The sequence below is a fragment of the Chelonia mydas genome, chromosome 7, assembly GCF_015237465.2.
Source record: "Chelonia mydas isolate rCheMyd1 chromosome 7, rCheMyd1.pri.v2, whole genome shotgun sequence".
NCBI lineage: Eukaryota > Metazoa > Chordata > Testudines > Cheloniidae > Chelonia > Chelonia mydas.
The window spans coordinates 10,406,259-10,420,166 of record NC_057853.1 but is presented as its reverse complement, the minus strand read 5'-3'; the positions used below and the strand labels follow the sequence as shown (position 1 = coordinate 10,420,166).

At 37.7% G+C, this 13,908-nt stretch overlaps 1 protein-coding gene across 8 annotated transcripts in view; it reads left to right on the top strand.

Annotated features, from left to right (window-relative positions):
• EIF4E3 (eukaryotic translation initiation factor 4E family member 3) overlaps nt 1-13,908 on the top strand; it is a 58,571-nt gene that overhangs the window by 23,963 nt on the left and 20,700 nt on the right. For all 8 annotated transcript variants that reach the window (XR_005226155.2, XR_005226154.2, XR_006292239.1 and 5 more), the window contains 4 exons: nt 4,865-4,937; nt 9,083-9,177; nt 11,239-11,299; nt 13,237-13,303. Coding sequence is in view for 4 of the 8 variants with exons in the window: in XM_043551479.1 (XP_043407414.1) it covers nt 4,865-4,937; nt 9,083-9,177; nt 11,239-11,299; nt 13,237-13,303 (296 nt within the window). In the remaining 4 variants the exon portion in view is untranslated. The remainder of the gene's footprint in view (nt 1-4,864; nt 4,938-9,082; nt 9,178-11,238; nt 11,300-13,236; nt 13,304-13,908) is intronic.

Here is a 13,908-nt window from a genome sequence, read left to right as displayed (position 1 = left end):
TATTTATCAAGAGAAAGCGCAAGAAAGGTAACTAAAGGGCTAGATAATTTTATATTAACTTGTGTGAGAACAAACATGAAGCAAAACTGAAGAATTCCATGAGGGAAATTTTAAAATTGTATAGAGAAGGATTGTGATTGGAGCAGTGGTTAATAAGAACTAGGGAGGAGAAATTGGTGGGACTTTATTCAAGTTGTAGAAAGGTAACTAATAGCTATTAATTTATCAACATTAGGCTCCAGAATTAAACTCTTTATATGAAAGGGGCAGTTAGATCTCCTTAGGGCTCCTATTTCTGTATGTAGACTCCATTAGTTCATATGCAGAAAGTCAGACTAGATCCCACTGGTCTCTTCTGGCTTTATAATCTGTGAATTTGTGAATCAGTATAATTGTATGTTGCATCATTTCTTGGAAGAATTCAGAAAAAGGAGTTTTCTAAGTTTTTTGTTCGTTTTTTTCATAATTGTTTGTGCCAATTTATAAATGATCTAAACTTTCTTCCTGTGCATTCTACAACAAAAGTTAATAGTTTAATAGATTTAAGGCCCAGGAGGAACCATTCTGATAATCTAGACTGAGCTCTTGCACTTCCGGGTATTGAAACACTATAAAAGGCACCCCAAATTCTGTCAGTGTTTTCTGTACATTTTGCAGCAAATTAGACATTTCTCCATTCTTCTAGCTGTTGTCTGTATTTTGGATACTTTTTCTTCTTCTCCAAGTTGTGGCTTGGGCTACTCTTTTCTGTCCCATAAACAAATGTGTAATTCCATTTCGTGTGGCAACTAGCGCAAAGCTAAAACTTCCAGATTGACCATTGCTTGCATTTTAGGACTTTCAGCAGTTTTTTTTCTCACTAATCCAATAATGCTTTTTTGTAGAAAAACAAAATTTTCACAAATAAACAATCTAGAAGTACAGAGGCGTATTCTTAAGGACTTTGAAAATTATTTTAAAGTGAGTTAGATAGCAACTCAATCAAGATTAGTGGGTCATTTTAATATAGTTATGGTGATCGCTTTTCTTTAAGTGTTAATTTTTTCTTTGCAGCTCAGAGATTTTTCTGTTCTTTAGTTTGTGTTCGTGCTCATGACAGAAGATTGATGTCATTTGCTAGAGTTGGGTGTAATGCTGAAATATGCTATGCAAGCTTGTCCACACAGCACCTGTAGTACTTGTCAGTCAAGTTGCTAAAAATAAGCAGTGAATAGTCTTCCACCTAAACCTTAAAATGAGTAATGTGGTGGTTGGTGGTTGTTCTCTGCCAGCTTGTAATGTTGTGAATGTTGTTTCTCTGGAACGTGTGATTTGTAGCTATCAAAATGAATGATTTTATGGCCCCAAAGTGGAGTACTCTGTTCTTTATTCCCCAAGAGATTCTTGAAGTGGCATAAAAATGTGATAAATATCCACTGCTGACACCCTGCTGGCTTTTGAAGTTTACTATTTCATAATGCTTATTTACCATTCATGGGAATAGGTTTTCATCTTATCACAACGCTCCAACAGCAACATCAGCGAACGTACGTGGGGATGATGATGTAATGTATAGTAAGGCAAAATTATGTCCATGTATGACTGTGAAGTTAGGAAACAGGCAAAAGGAAAGTATGTCAAAACTAATTTTTCCGACTGTTATCTATCTGATGCATTTAAAAACAAAACAATCCACCCATGTCTTTTGACCACGGAATTACAATATAAGAAACACAACATGTTAGAGACTCTTAAGATGTGAGAAGAGACAAAATAGCATTGTTTCAAATGTATAGCCACAGTATTTTACACTGATTATTAAAGAGCTGTGTGAATGCAGTAAAAGTTGTGAAAGGACTACTACCCTTATTAAGCAATCTTGTGGCTTCAGAGACTACTTCTGTGTATTGCCAAATATATTGCTGTCAGCCTACTCTCCATTTATTAGAAAAATCTTTGTCATGAAAATGATTTTTGTTGCTCAATTAAGGCAGGTTCACTGGACTTAAAATACTTGAGAAGTAAGTTGTGGTGTGTGTATGTGAAGCAAATCTTCATTTGTCACTGTAATAATTCATTCAAGGGACATAGGGCAAATATTTCTTTTTAATTTAGCAGATCTGCTGACAGAATGTCACTTCCAGTAAATTTTTCATAGTGTATAAAACACACTGCCATTAGAAATAATCTACATTGTACTGAATCCATGACTACTTTAGAAACAAGGCGACACCAGTGTAACTGTTCTAACTCATTTATTTAAACACAGTTTTCTCATTGGGTCCATCAGCACAATGCAATGTCTATGCCATTGTCATCAACAGATAAAAGAGTCAAACATACGTTGCTATCTGCTCTGCATTGAAGAAATAAATAATTGTTCTAAGCTATCTTTTGTGTGTTTTTAAAAAAAATTCAGCTTTGTAGCTGTATCTTCAGCATGTATTCCTGAAACAGAGACAAAGTACAATCTTTCTTTTCTCCTTATTGCTTTCTCAGTATGACTTTCATGAAGTTACCATTTTAACCCGGTGGTGATTAAAGACACAAATAATGTAAAATGTATTACTGCCAGTAAGAAGAGAGAAATAAGAATTTTGACAGCACTCATTGGTTTGAAGAGAGAGACCAATTTGAGTTGTCCAGATCAAAGAAGAAGACAAAGCATTTCAGGATTTGGGAGGCAAGATAGACAAAAGCACAGACAGAGCAATGTGCTGTCTTCTCTCTGCCTTCTGTCCATTGAACGCACCTGTCATTCTTGTAACGTGTGTCATCCGCACACACAGTTGTTTGCAGTTTTGCACAGCACTTGTGCAGCTCCACCGGCAGTAGCAATATCAGAAAATACACACCTGCCATTCAGTGATATTTGTTTGAGTGTTTTACGCTGTGGAGCCGCAAAGAAATAATAGCTACACTATTCACTTGTTCAGGCTCAGCCTGCAAGATCCACCACTCTCGTATTTTGCATTAAGTCACTGGGCATTGTTGTGGTGCTAATGTACACAAAAACCATTAGTGCTGAATTTGCACCGTTGTAACTGATCCTCTCAGTACAGGCCCACAGTCTCCTATGCCATGCCAATTGACTACTCTGTTCACTGTCTCCTGTTTTCCTGATTACTTGTTTTGTTTCAAGTTTCTGCAGTCTTTTGCATCTGAGTTTGCATGCATTTCACCTTATAAAATCTTAAGGCTATTTTAAGGGAATGAAAATAGTATGGAAGTTGTTTGGAGAAGCTGAGAGGAATTAGTTCAGCTCCTCACCTGATGTAAATCAACATAGTTCCATTACTACAGTGAGGTTACACCGACTCTTATCAGCTGAGGACCTTGCCCTGTGGCTTCACTAGATGAAGATAGTGCCTTTACAACTGCAACTGCTATCAACAATGCAACTGTATCTGTGATAGCAATGGTGTAAACACCAACATATGCAGGGCTAAGGTGTTTCACTTCCATGTCATAAAGAGCTAGACAACTCGGGGGGTGGGGTGGGGTGAAATGCTAGTGGGCTAGTCTGTGGTGTTGATGCTGGAGCTGTATCAGCCATTAGGCCAATGGTGGGAGAATTATCTGAAATTCTCTGTGTAGACACAGACTGAATGCATTGCATGGATCACAAGAAGGAAAAACTAGAGAGCTGACCATTTAGGGTTTATACTTGCATCGGTGCATATGTACTGTATGTTTCTTGTTAATGTGAAATCTGCCTGGTTTTTGCAGGGAGACTTCCTGTATCATTTGTTTCTTTTCCACTTTTCTCTATGTATGTCTGTTTTATCTTTCTTCATTTGGTTGTGCACAATTGAGGGAGAATTTAAGTATCAAGGTTTTGGTGGAATGTCAGCGTATTTTCAAAATAATTAAGCGTAACGCTAACAAGACCCTGTGTAAATTTTCTGCAACTTTAACTGCTGGCATTGCAGCCAAAGAGGTAGCCCTATGTGCTGGATCTACCTGTTTGATCTCTGTGTAATCAATGCCATTTTTAAAAAGTGGCATCTGACTAAAAGTGCTTCTGTTTCCCCTAAGAGAAATTACAGCTAACAGTTGGTAAAATTAGCTGCCTTTTTTCTTTTTTTTTTAAAGTGTGGTGTCGTTTTTTGTTGTTGTTGTTTTTTTTTTTTTTTTTTAATTTCAGGTACTATATTAGCTGTAAGAGTTTGTAATATGTTGCCATCTAGTGGGGTGTGTATGTAAATTAAAGGTGATTTCTGTAAAAAAAAAAAAAAAAAAAAAAAAAAAAACATAATTATTGCTTTGAACTGCATTGTTAATACAGCTAAAACTCCTTAATAAGAGAACATTAAAGTATGACATTTCAATATTTTAATAAGTATTCAAAGATAAATCAGATGTAAATCTAGTTGAAATTTAAAAACATTAACCCTGAAATTTGATTTAAAGGAACAGTCTCAGTACCCATGGTTCAAAATTTGATCTGGATTTTTTCTTATTTCCGAGGACTCCTTTTGATTATAAACAAATAGAAAACCCACTTAGCTACTCTTTCCCTTTCTCAAAATCCACACCAGTAATCTAGCAAGTGTGAACAATCCTATAATTACAGACCGGTGTTCTTGCATAATTAAAGTGGGTGGGTCCCTTTTTAGAACAAGCAGCTGGATCTTTGTTTTAAATATTTAATGTACAGTTTAATTGGAACATAAATATTTTTAAAATATCCTGACAACTCTCAAATTAAACTAAACATAAGAATGCTCAGCCTTTACTTTTAAAACTTTTTATAGTAATTTTTATAGTGATTGGAGTTGATTGTATAACTTTGATATGTTTGTAAATGTGTCAGTCATTTGCTAAGACAATCAAGTAATCATTTTTTGGATAAAGTATTTTATTAACATAAACTTTTTTTTAGGTCACTTCCAGGTACCACAGCAGCTGAATGTGCATCAAATCTCAAGAAGATCTATACAGTACAGACAGTACAGGTAAGATTAAAGTTAGAACTACAGAAATTGCTACACACGAGAAATAACACTCAAGTTATGAGGTTATATTGGCAACCATGTGCCAGATGAGTAATTCTCATGCTTTCACTTCTCTGAGGTACAAAATGTAAGTATCAGTTGATAGTATATGCTGTTCCTTAGGCTTCCCTAGAATTTCACTGGTGGCGTGTTTGATTCCTGGGTGGTTTCTAAGGCTCATAAAGGGGTGAGTTGCAGGGTAATACACTTGTTTTTGCCAGATACTCTGTCTTTCTAGAAGATTTCAGAGCCTCAGGCTGTGCCTCTAAATTGGATCATGAAACTTGATTTACTTTAAGTATTTGTCTGCCTTTTCTCCAGCTATTCTCCAGTGTAATAAATTATTATATGAGCAATGGAAGATATAGTACACTGAAGTCTTCTCTTTGAGTACCCGGTTTGTGACTTTTTTTCTTGTGAACTGATTTGTTATGTTAAGGCTTTGTCTTTTTTCCAGAACGCTTGCAGCAGATGAGAGATTCTGCATAATATCATTCCGTGTTTTCCCTTTTACCTGTCATATAACTTTGTATCTGCAGAAAGTCAGTGGGTAACACATGCACTCTGTATTCTGAATGGAAATAACCTTATTAGGAGTGTGGGTCCATATTAGTGCTGGAGCAGGCATGAAGTATCTGTTGTTGGGTTTTTCTTACATAATATTAAAAGTCTGGCTTTAATTCACAAAAAGCCAGGATATTCTGATATGAGGCTAAAACTCTGTGGTGGCAATTTGGGGGATCTATTTACAGCTTATGACTTCTGGTTGATACTGGAGACTCTGCGTATGTGTGTCAGACTGCAAATTCCCTTTTGAATGTGGATCTTATTCACCTTTTCTGCTGTCTTTTAACTCCATATAGAGCTAAAACCCACTGGAGGTGGCAGGAGAAGTTCTTGCACCTGGTACAAGATTAACAATGGATGGTTGCTAAACTTTGATGATTGCCCATTCAAATGGAGTGCCTTTAGGTGGATACCGCTCAGGGCAAATGAGTTTTTTTTTCAAGTCTGAACTCCAGGAGGTAGTAGTGAAACAAAGGGCCATCTAGTAGGGGATTTTATCGCATAACAAGGCTGATGAGAGGGTCACCTGACATAAGGGACAGGAGGTTATAAAAGAAAGGGTCTCTCATCAGTCTTTTTTTTTGGCAGGCAGTAAGGGAAGCTGGGCACTGACAGCTGAGTTCAGAGAGAGGGTTCTTTTATTGTTTTGTCTAGGTCTGTATATTCTTGTGCTACCTGAAGAGGGATTAGCTTTTGAACCCTTGGCAAATCGTGTGTGTCGGTTTGCTTCTACTATCATGTGTTGGGGCATCCAGCAGGGTGAGGGGGAGCAGTGTTAGCACATTGTCCTGCAGGCCTAGGCCAGCTGGACCAAAAGGGTCAATTTCTGTGAAGGGATAGAGACAGAGCACGTGTGTCCAGGAAGTACGCCAGAGAGACCAAGGAGAGAGAGCGAGAGAGCGCTGCAGCCTCCTCAGACCAAGGGAAGCTTAAGAATATCTGGGCCCAGTGTGGTGGGACCCATACATCGCAGCCTGGTGAATGTCAAGGAGAGAAGGCTTTACAAGGGCTGTGTGACAAAAGCCAGGCAATTTGGAGATGAGGCTAGAACCCTGACTTTAAAGGGGCACTGTCTTGGTGGCTATGTTTTGAAATAAAACTGCCTTGACATTTGTATTGTTTTGTTTGTGCCTTGTATCAGTTGTCCCTTCCCAGCCACACTTTCCCTCTGTTCACTCTGAGGCAATTAGCTTTAGAAATGTTCAGAAAATGAGGGTGTCGGTCAGAGCTCTGGCAAACAGGGTGCAATTGGGTAGCTTGCGGTTGTGCTTTGCAGACCTTTATTGCAGGTGTCTGTTGCCCTACCTACGAAGGAGAATATGCACATCGTTCAGGTGATTTCTGTAGAGATTTCTCCCCAGGGAATTAAGTTTAACAGGATAACTGTGCCCCTGTCTAAACTGGTTGAAATGGATCTTACTCTGACAACTGAAGAGAGCACTGCTTAAGCCCAGAGTATGGTGTACATAGCGTCACTTATCATTGCCTTTTCCACTCTTAATCCAGACACAATTAACTAAACTGGACCTTATTATATTGAAGAGCTACATTGGTTTCCTCCCATCAGGTTGTTGAAGTTTTAGAGAATTCCTTCAGGTCCCCTGAGAAGGCTGTTTCCACTAGATGAATTATCGCAGGCCAGCAGCTTGGCCTATAACTTGTCTATTGATAGGTTTAGCCTCAGTATTTACTAACCTATATCTGATAAGACTGCCCTGTGGAAAACAAAAGAAATGTTCAGTGACTTTCTCTGTACTCTTTAGAATTTGCTATCTCATCAAAGGTAGTTGGTACAGAACATAGTAGCCTATACAAGTTCAAGAATATTATAGGTGTGAGCCAAAACCTTGGAGACACAAAGGGTTTCCCTTATTCTTTCAATTTCGGCAGATTATTGCTTACTACTAGACTGGTGAAAGGAGGGCGCAGAAGACAATCTAAACTCACCCAGTTGTTCTGTTTCTGTCAGACTTTTCTATTATCAGTTCTCATGGCTTTAGGTAGTAGTACTCAACTTTTAACAGCTGGATAACAAAGTAGCTTTCAGATGGAATTGCAGAGAGCCACAAAATCGTATTATAATGTTGCAAAGTTTGTTTTGTAAAGTTGCACTAATGCATGATTATGATGCAACATAATGACTTAACATCTTTGTTGCTTCTCCTTTACCTGTCTGCTGGGAAGGAGGGATCTCTTTGTTCTCCTCCAACCCCCACTACCATTTCTGGGGGCTAAAATGGGATTATTCCTGCTCTTTTTCCACCTCATCCCCTCAATGGTGGCTTCCTCTCTTACCTGCCTCTGAGAAGTAGAGTCTGATGGTTCCCCTGCTACTTGGTCTGTTCAGAAATCCCTAATCTTGCATTACCATGCTATATCATATTTTGTCATAGGCAGTACTCTTTCTGCCTGAGCTCTGACAAAATAGGTGGATCACCAACTAGGCATGATGCTCATAAGAGCTGTAATGTAATCTTGTGATACAAGTTACCATGACGAGTGGTGTGATCTGAATCTCTAGACAGAAGAGCTAGAGGATTACTGTTCTATGGTATACTGTTTAGTAAATGGACAGAATAAGTGTTTGTTTCTTTTTAAAAAGCATGTTAAGGAAGTTTTACTCAAACTGCTTTGGATATATGTTCCACTGTAACTCAGATTTAGATAATATTTAATATATTTGTTTTCTTCCTCACACCCATTATGCTTTAGTATCAAAGGCTCTGTTGTTAGGGTAAAAAGGTGTCGGTTGGAGGTTGTGATACAGCACACGTCGCTTCAGCACATACAGCATGCTACTAGGGGCAGGTCTACACTACAGCCGGGATTGATGCTCTGAGATCGATCCACCCACGGTCGATTTAGCGGGTCTAGAGAAGACCTGCCAACTCGACAGCAGATCACTGTCTAGTCAACCCCTGTACTCTACCTCCTACGAGAAGAATAAGGTAAGTCGACAGGAGAGTTTCTCCCATCGACCCCCTGCGGTGTAGACCCCACAGTAACTCGACCGAAGGTACGTCGACTCCAGCTACGATATTCACGTAGCTGAAGTTGCGTAGCGTAGGTCAACTTACCGTGGTAGTGTAGACATAGCCTCGGTTAAAATAGTAGATTTAAGAGCTGCTACTTCTATTCCACATTCACGTATGAGGACACGGAGTGTGGAGTATTCTGCACTTTGGGAACTTCATTACAGAGCAGTTGTTTCCCTTCTCTCCACCTTCACCCTTCATAGAAATATGCATTTGCTAAGCAACAGTGGCTTCCTAATAGGACACAACTTGTCATAGTTTTAGTGACTTGTAATTAAAATATTACCACTTCTGAATTATGTTCTCTTCAACAAAAAAGCTGAAAGTGAAATTGTGATGAGCTTTAACTTTAAAGAGCTTAAATACATAACAAGGGTAAATTATAGTTTTCTGTGAGCAAGAATCTTGATAATTTTATGAAGTACAAGCAAAGCAAGTAAATCTGTATACAGTTCACTGTCATACGTGAATGATACTAGAACCTTTCTTTTTTTTTCTTTAAAGATTTTCTGGAGTGTCTATAATAATATTCCTGCTGTGACAAATTTGCCTCTGAGATGTAGTTACCATTTAATGCGGGGAGAAAGACGGCCACTTTGGTAAGTATCTTATCATTGTAAGCTCCTGGGGATAGGGACACTTATGTTGTTGTGGAAATAATAAATAATGGGTGGAAGGAGAGAGCAAAGAGTTGCATGTCTGTACTGTACTGCCTTTAATCAGCTCGACTTGGGATTCAAAAGTAACTTTCATGTATCACTAAAGATCTTGTTTAGCTTAAAAGCTAATTATCTTAAATTGAGCATTTATTAAAAATTAGCATGTGGAAATATGGGCTATAAGAAAAAGAAATATGGGCTAATAGTATAGTACACATTTATGTTGATTAATTGTATTTGAATTATTTATAATTTACTGATTTTTCTTTTCTCTCCACACAAAATAGGGGGACATTAATGCAACTGACTAATATTCGTTGGTAATATTCACTGAGCCAAGTATGCTCCATATGTGCACATATGCACATACCTGTAGACATACACACACATTCCTTTAGGCTTAGATCAGGGAAGATTGACTATCAAGTTTTTTAACAGTACATTGCAGCTCATTCCAATTTGATAACTTATTGTTCGTAGAATGGAACTCAAAACTATAAACCATCAATTTTTTCTTTATAAACTGAGTTTAATTTCTCTTCCCACTCATATAGTTCATGCACTTTTTAGTTAGATGGATTAGGAACCTTCTGATTAGGCTGGCTACTTTTTTGCACGGTTTCCTATTAGTTTGGCTTGTGATCGAATTACAATTCTTTACATATTAACAATAGACCATAAAATGTTTCACTGAATTTTGACAGACTACTGTAGGTTCAAGTGACTAGCGAGTCCGCACAAGAACTCCTTTTAAAAGATATTACTGCTGAACAGTGTAGGTTAAATTGGTTTTAAGTAAATGTCGACACTGGGATATGCATATACCAGCCTTGATATTTTTGCTGGCAATGTCAAAGGATAAGCGAGAGAACTTTCTGGTTTTGTTCTTCTCTATTTTTAGTTTTGATTTGGTCAGTGATTTTGGGGGGGGTGCACTTCAAAGACCTTCTCTGAAGATGATGCGGGTCTATTTTAAAACTCCTCTGTCAAAGAAATTCAGTGTACTATATTTAAGGAAAGGAATGCTCAATGTTGATCTCATCACTAAGTCGCTGTCTTAGTCAGTATTAATAAATTATTGCATAGGAAGCAAGGGTCTTATTGAGATTCTCAGATTAATTAGGGTTTAAAATGTGGTTTTTGGCTAATTATGGCCATGTTTTTATAAATACCAATCTATTTTTGTGGGTGTTTAAAAATGTGCTTTCCTTGATTTATGTCCTTCCCAAGCCTTCCCTCAACACTCACCCCCATTGATGGGAGTCCATTTTGGCTGGGGAATCTTTAGAGGCTGCAAACAGTTTTCAGCAGTTCAGACATTGTACATTAAACATATTAGTGTATACCTTTTAAAAACTGGTTCTTGCACTTTTTCTTTTGTGGAGCCGTGACTGAAAATACGAATTCAAGTTTATAAATTAGCTGCAACAGAACAAATTGGAAAAGGCTGTGACTAATAACTGTAGCATTACGAAGCATGGTTTAAAAATGTTGTCAGCCCTAACTCCAGATCACTTGATTTTTTTTGAAGGACGATTAATTTCCAGTGATCACAGAACTTAACTGAAATATGTACAAGCTCCTGTTTTCACTAGTAAGAACCTGAGAAGAAACGAACTGCCGAAGTACGAGGTTACCGCAATAAACCATGAAATGTTTTGTGGTCATGTGTTCTCTAAGAATTTGCAGCCATTTCAAAGGTGCCCTGTGATCAGGGAAAATAAAATTATTTCCTAACACACACCACATAGGAGAGGGATTGGATGTCGACAGGTGTGCTTCACACGAAGAATGAATGATTTCTCTCTGGTGTCAGAATTCCTAGCACAAGCCTTGTTACCTGGAATTAGTGCTCACATTTCAAATGGGATTGTCCTGGAAAAATTAACCCCATAAATAGGTTTAAATTTTTATCATACTATGAAAAGCACACTGTATGTAAACTTTACCTACATATGGTTTTGAATGGTTTGTTTTCTTTGATATATTTCCCACAACCAGGGAAGAGGAAAGCAACGCCAAAGGAGGTGTATGGAAAATGAAGGTCCCTAAAGAAAGTACGGTATGAAATGTTCATTTCTATCTGGAAATGACTAGTCAGGGTTTCAGCTTAATTTCCATATATAAAATGATGACAGTTTTCTTTATAAAAGTTCCTTTCGTGGAGTTCTTAGTTTGGTTGTTGAACTGTGTTGAGTGATGTCAGTACACCATTATAAAGTCTAACACCTTTTATGTTACGAAGGTGAGAAAATGTGTTAGTGTAGATAATTCAGTACTTGATTTTTTTATTTTTATTTTTTGCTTATAACAATATTTGACAATATTTTATTAATTTAAATAAAAGCTATAGTGAAAGGTTTCATATAGCATCTCCATTTGGCAGACCTACTATTTGGTCATTTTTAACTTCCATCTCAAGACTTGATTTATTCACTTACGGATACACAAGATAAAATTTAACAATTGTCATTGTGATTGAAAGTTAATAGTTAATTATAGCTGGAGCAGCAATGATTGACCAGTCCTGCAAAACTCTCACATGTGAGTAGCCCCACTGACGTGAACTCAGTAGAATTACTCGTGCACAACAATACTCATCTAGGTAAGTGTTTTAGGAGTAGGGCCTAAATAGCGAGGACCACACTGTCACTAACCAGTCATGTTCTTCACTGCCATAAGTACTGCATAATAATATTAGTTTTTCAACACACAACCTAATGTGCTTTTTATTCTCATAAGCCTGATCCAGCAAACATTTTTTATGGGATGGAATGCTTCCTGCACACAAGACCATAGGACAACTCACAGGAGCGAGTTTATGCTTGGTGGCTTATGCTCTGCGCTGGTAATGAGAGTTTGCAGGATCAGTCTCTACATTAATATATGAATCGCTCCATTGACAGAAAAAACACATCAATTCAAAGATTGTCAGATTGACATCTTCAGACTGCATCTTGTTGCATGACCTCCAATTTGTCTTTCCTTACTATAGATTGATACAGTACCCTGTATTAGCTGATAATGAACCAATGAAATGTTTTATGCTAATTCTTTGCATCCTCAAAGGTGGATAAGAATGTTCAGAAACAAAGGGAAAGTTTTCTTGGCTCATTGTGTTTGTGCTTTGTGGTTTTAACCTTATTTTGTTTTAATTTATCTGTTTTAATTTATCATTTTTAATAGTACTAAAAAGCACAAACTAAATTGAAATAATAGTGAGGCCATGGTTTGTTTAAAAGCAGCATATGCAAAAGCCATTATGGCTGTATAGACAAAGATAGATGTTGCCATATGCTCCAGAAATATGATTATTTCCCAGTAAGCACACACCTTGGAACATATTATTTAATTTATTAGCCCAGAGTTGCATGTGATTTATCAGCAATAGGGTTCTAAGTTTTGAATGCTTTTTTGGCTTAGATAGTAACAAAAAGGAAATAACAGTATCGTCTGTCTAACATAGCCAAAGACAACTGTGTGATAGGTAGACTTTTTCAAAAAATTGTAATTCTCTAGTTAGCGTTTGAATTTGTTGAAAGAAACTTTTTTCATAGTCAAAGGACAGTAAGACATGAGATTTAAATATAAATTTATCAATTTTTCTAGTACAGATTGGTTCTTAGATGAACAGTACTTATTTTTGATAGAAACAAGCATTCACAAATGCAGTTTAATGGTCTTCTATCTTGCATAAGCAGGAGAAATACTTGAGAGAAATCTACGTTTGTACTTTACATTAATTAACTATTTAGGTTGACACAAATTTAGAGAAGGTAAATTTATATTTAAACATTTAATAGAAGAATGTCAAGTTATGCTACTTATAAGTATTATAAATTCTTGCTCCAACTCTGTGCAAATAAGGAATAGTATAACATAAGAGGCACTTATAACACACAGCCTCAGAAACTGCACTCAAGGCTGAGCAAGCAAACCTTACACATACACTGAAAGATCAATAACCTAGAATAATAACTGATTTTTTTTTCTTGTTAGTCTGCAGTTTGGAAAGAGTTATTGCTGGCAACTATTGGGGAACAGTTTACAGATTGCTCTGCAGCAGGTAAAGAGATCATTTTCTTCGTGTTTTCTTCTTATTTCTGTAGATTTATTTTAAGCCCCTGTCCCAAGCAGTAGGTTCTTGCTCAAAATATTAAAACATCTAACACTTAAAAATTGTGTCACAGTATATAAGCATACTTATTCTCCCTGTCATGAACACAGGTCAAAAGAGGACAGACAAGGTTTCCTGGCTAGCTATGTGGGACAGAGTTAGCTCTAGATCGGGGTTCTTAATGTTTTTCTTTCTGAGCCCCCCCTCTCCCCCACATGCTATAAAAATTCCAGGGCCCAACAGGTGCTTCAGCCGGGGTGGGGACGCTTCAGGGCTCCGGGCTTCAGCCAGGAGGGGTGGGGGGATGGGGCTGAGGGTTTGGGACTTCTGTCCTATGGGGTGCCGCTGGAGCTTGAGGAGGCTGCAACGCCCCCCTCCCACCTCCGGTTGAGAACCTCTGCTCTAGATTATTGTTCTTGCCTGCCTCCAATGGCCCAGCTTGAATCCCTTGGGGACTGGCAAATGTTCTAGGTTTTAAACATCTGTGTATCAGCAGGTGTTCTAATAGTTTAATACTAATGCCATGGTGCCAGGATTCTGGAAGTCTCAGCAGG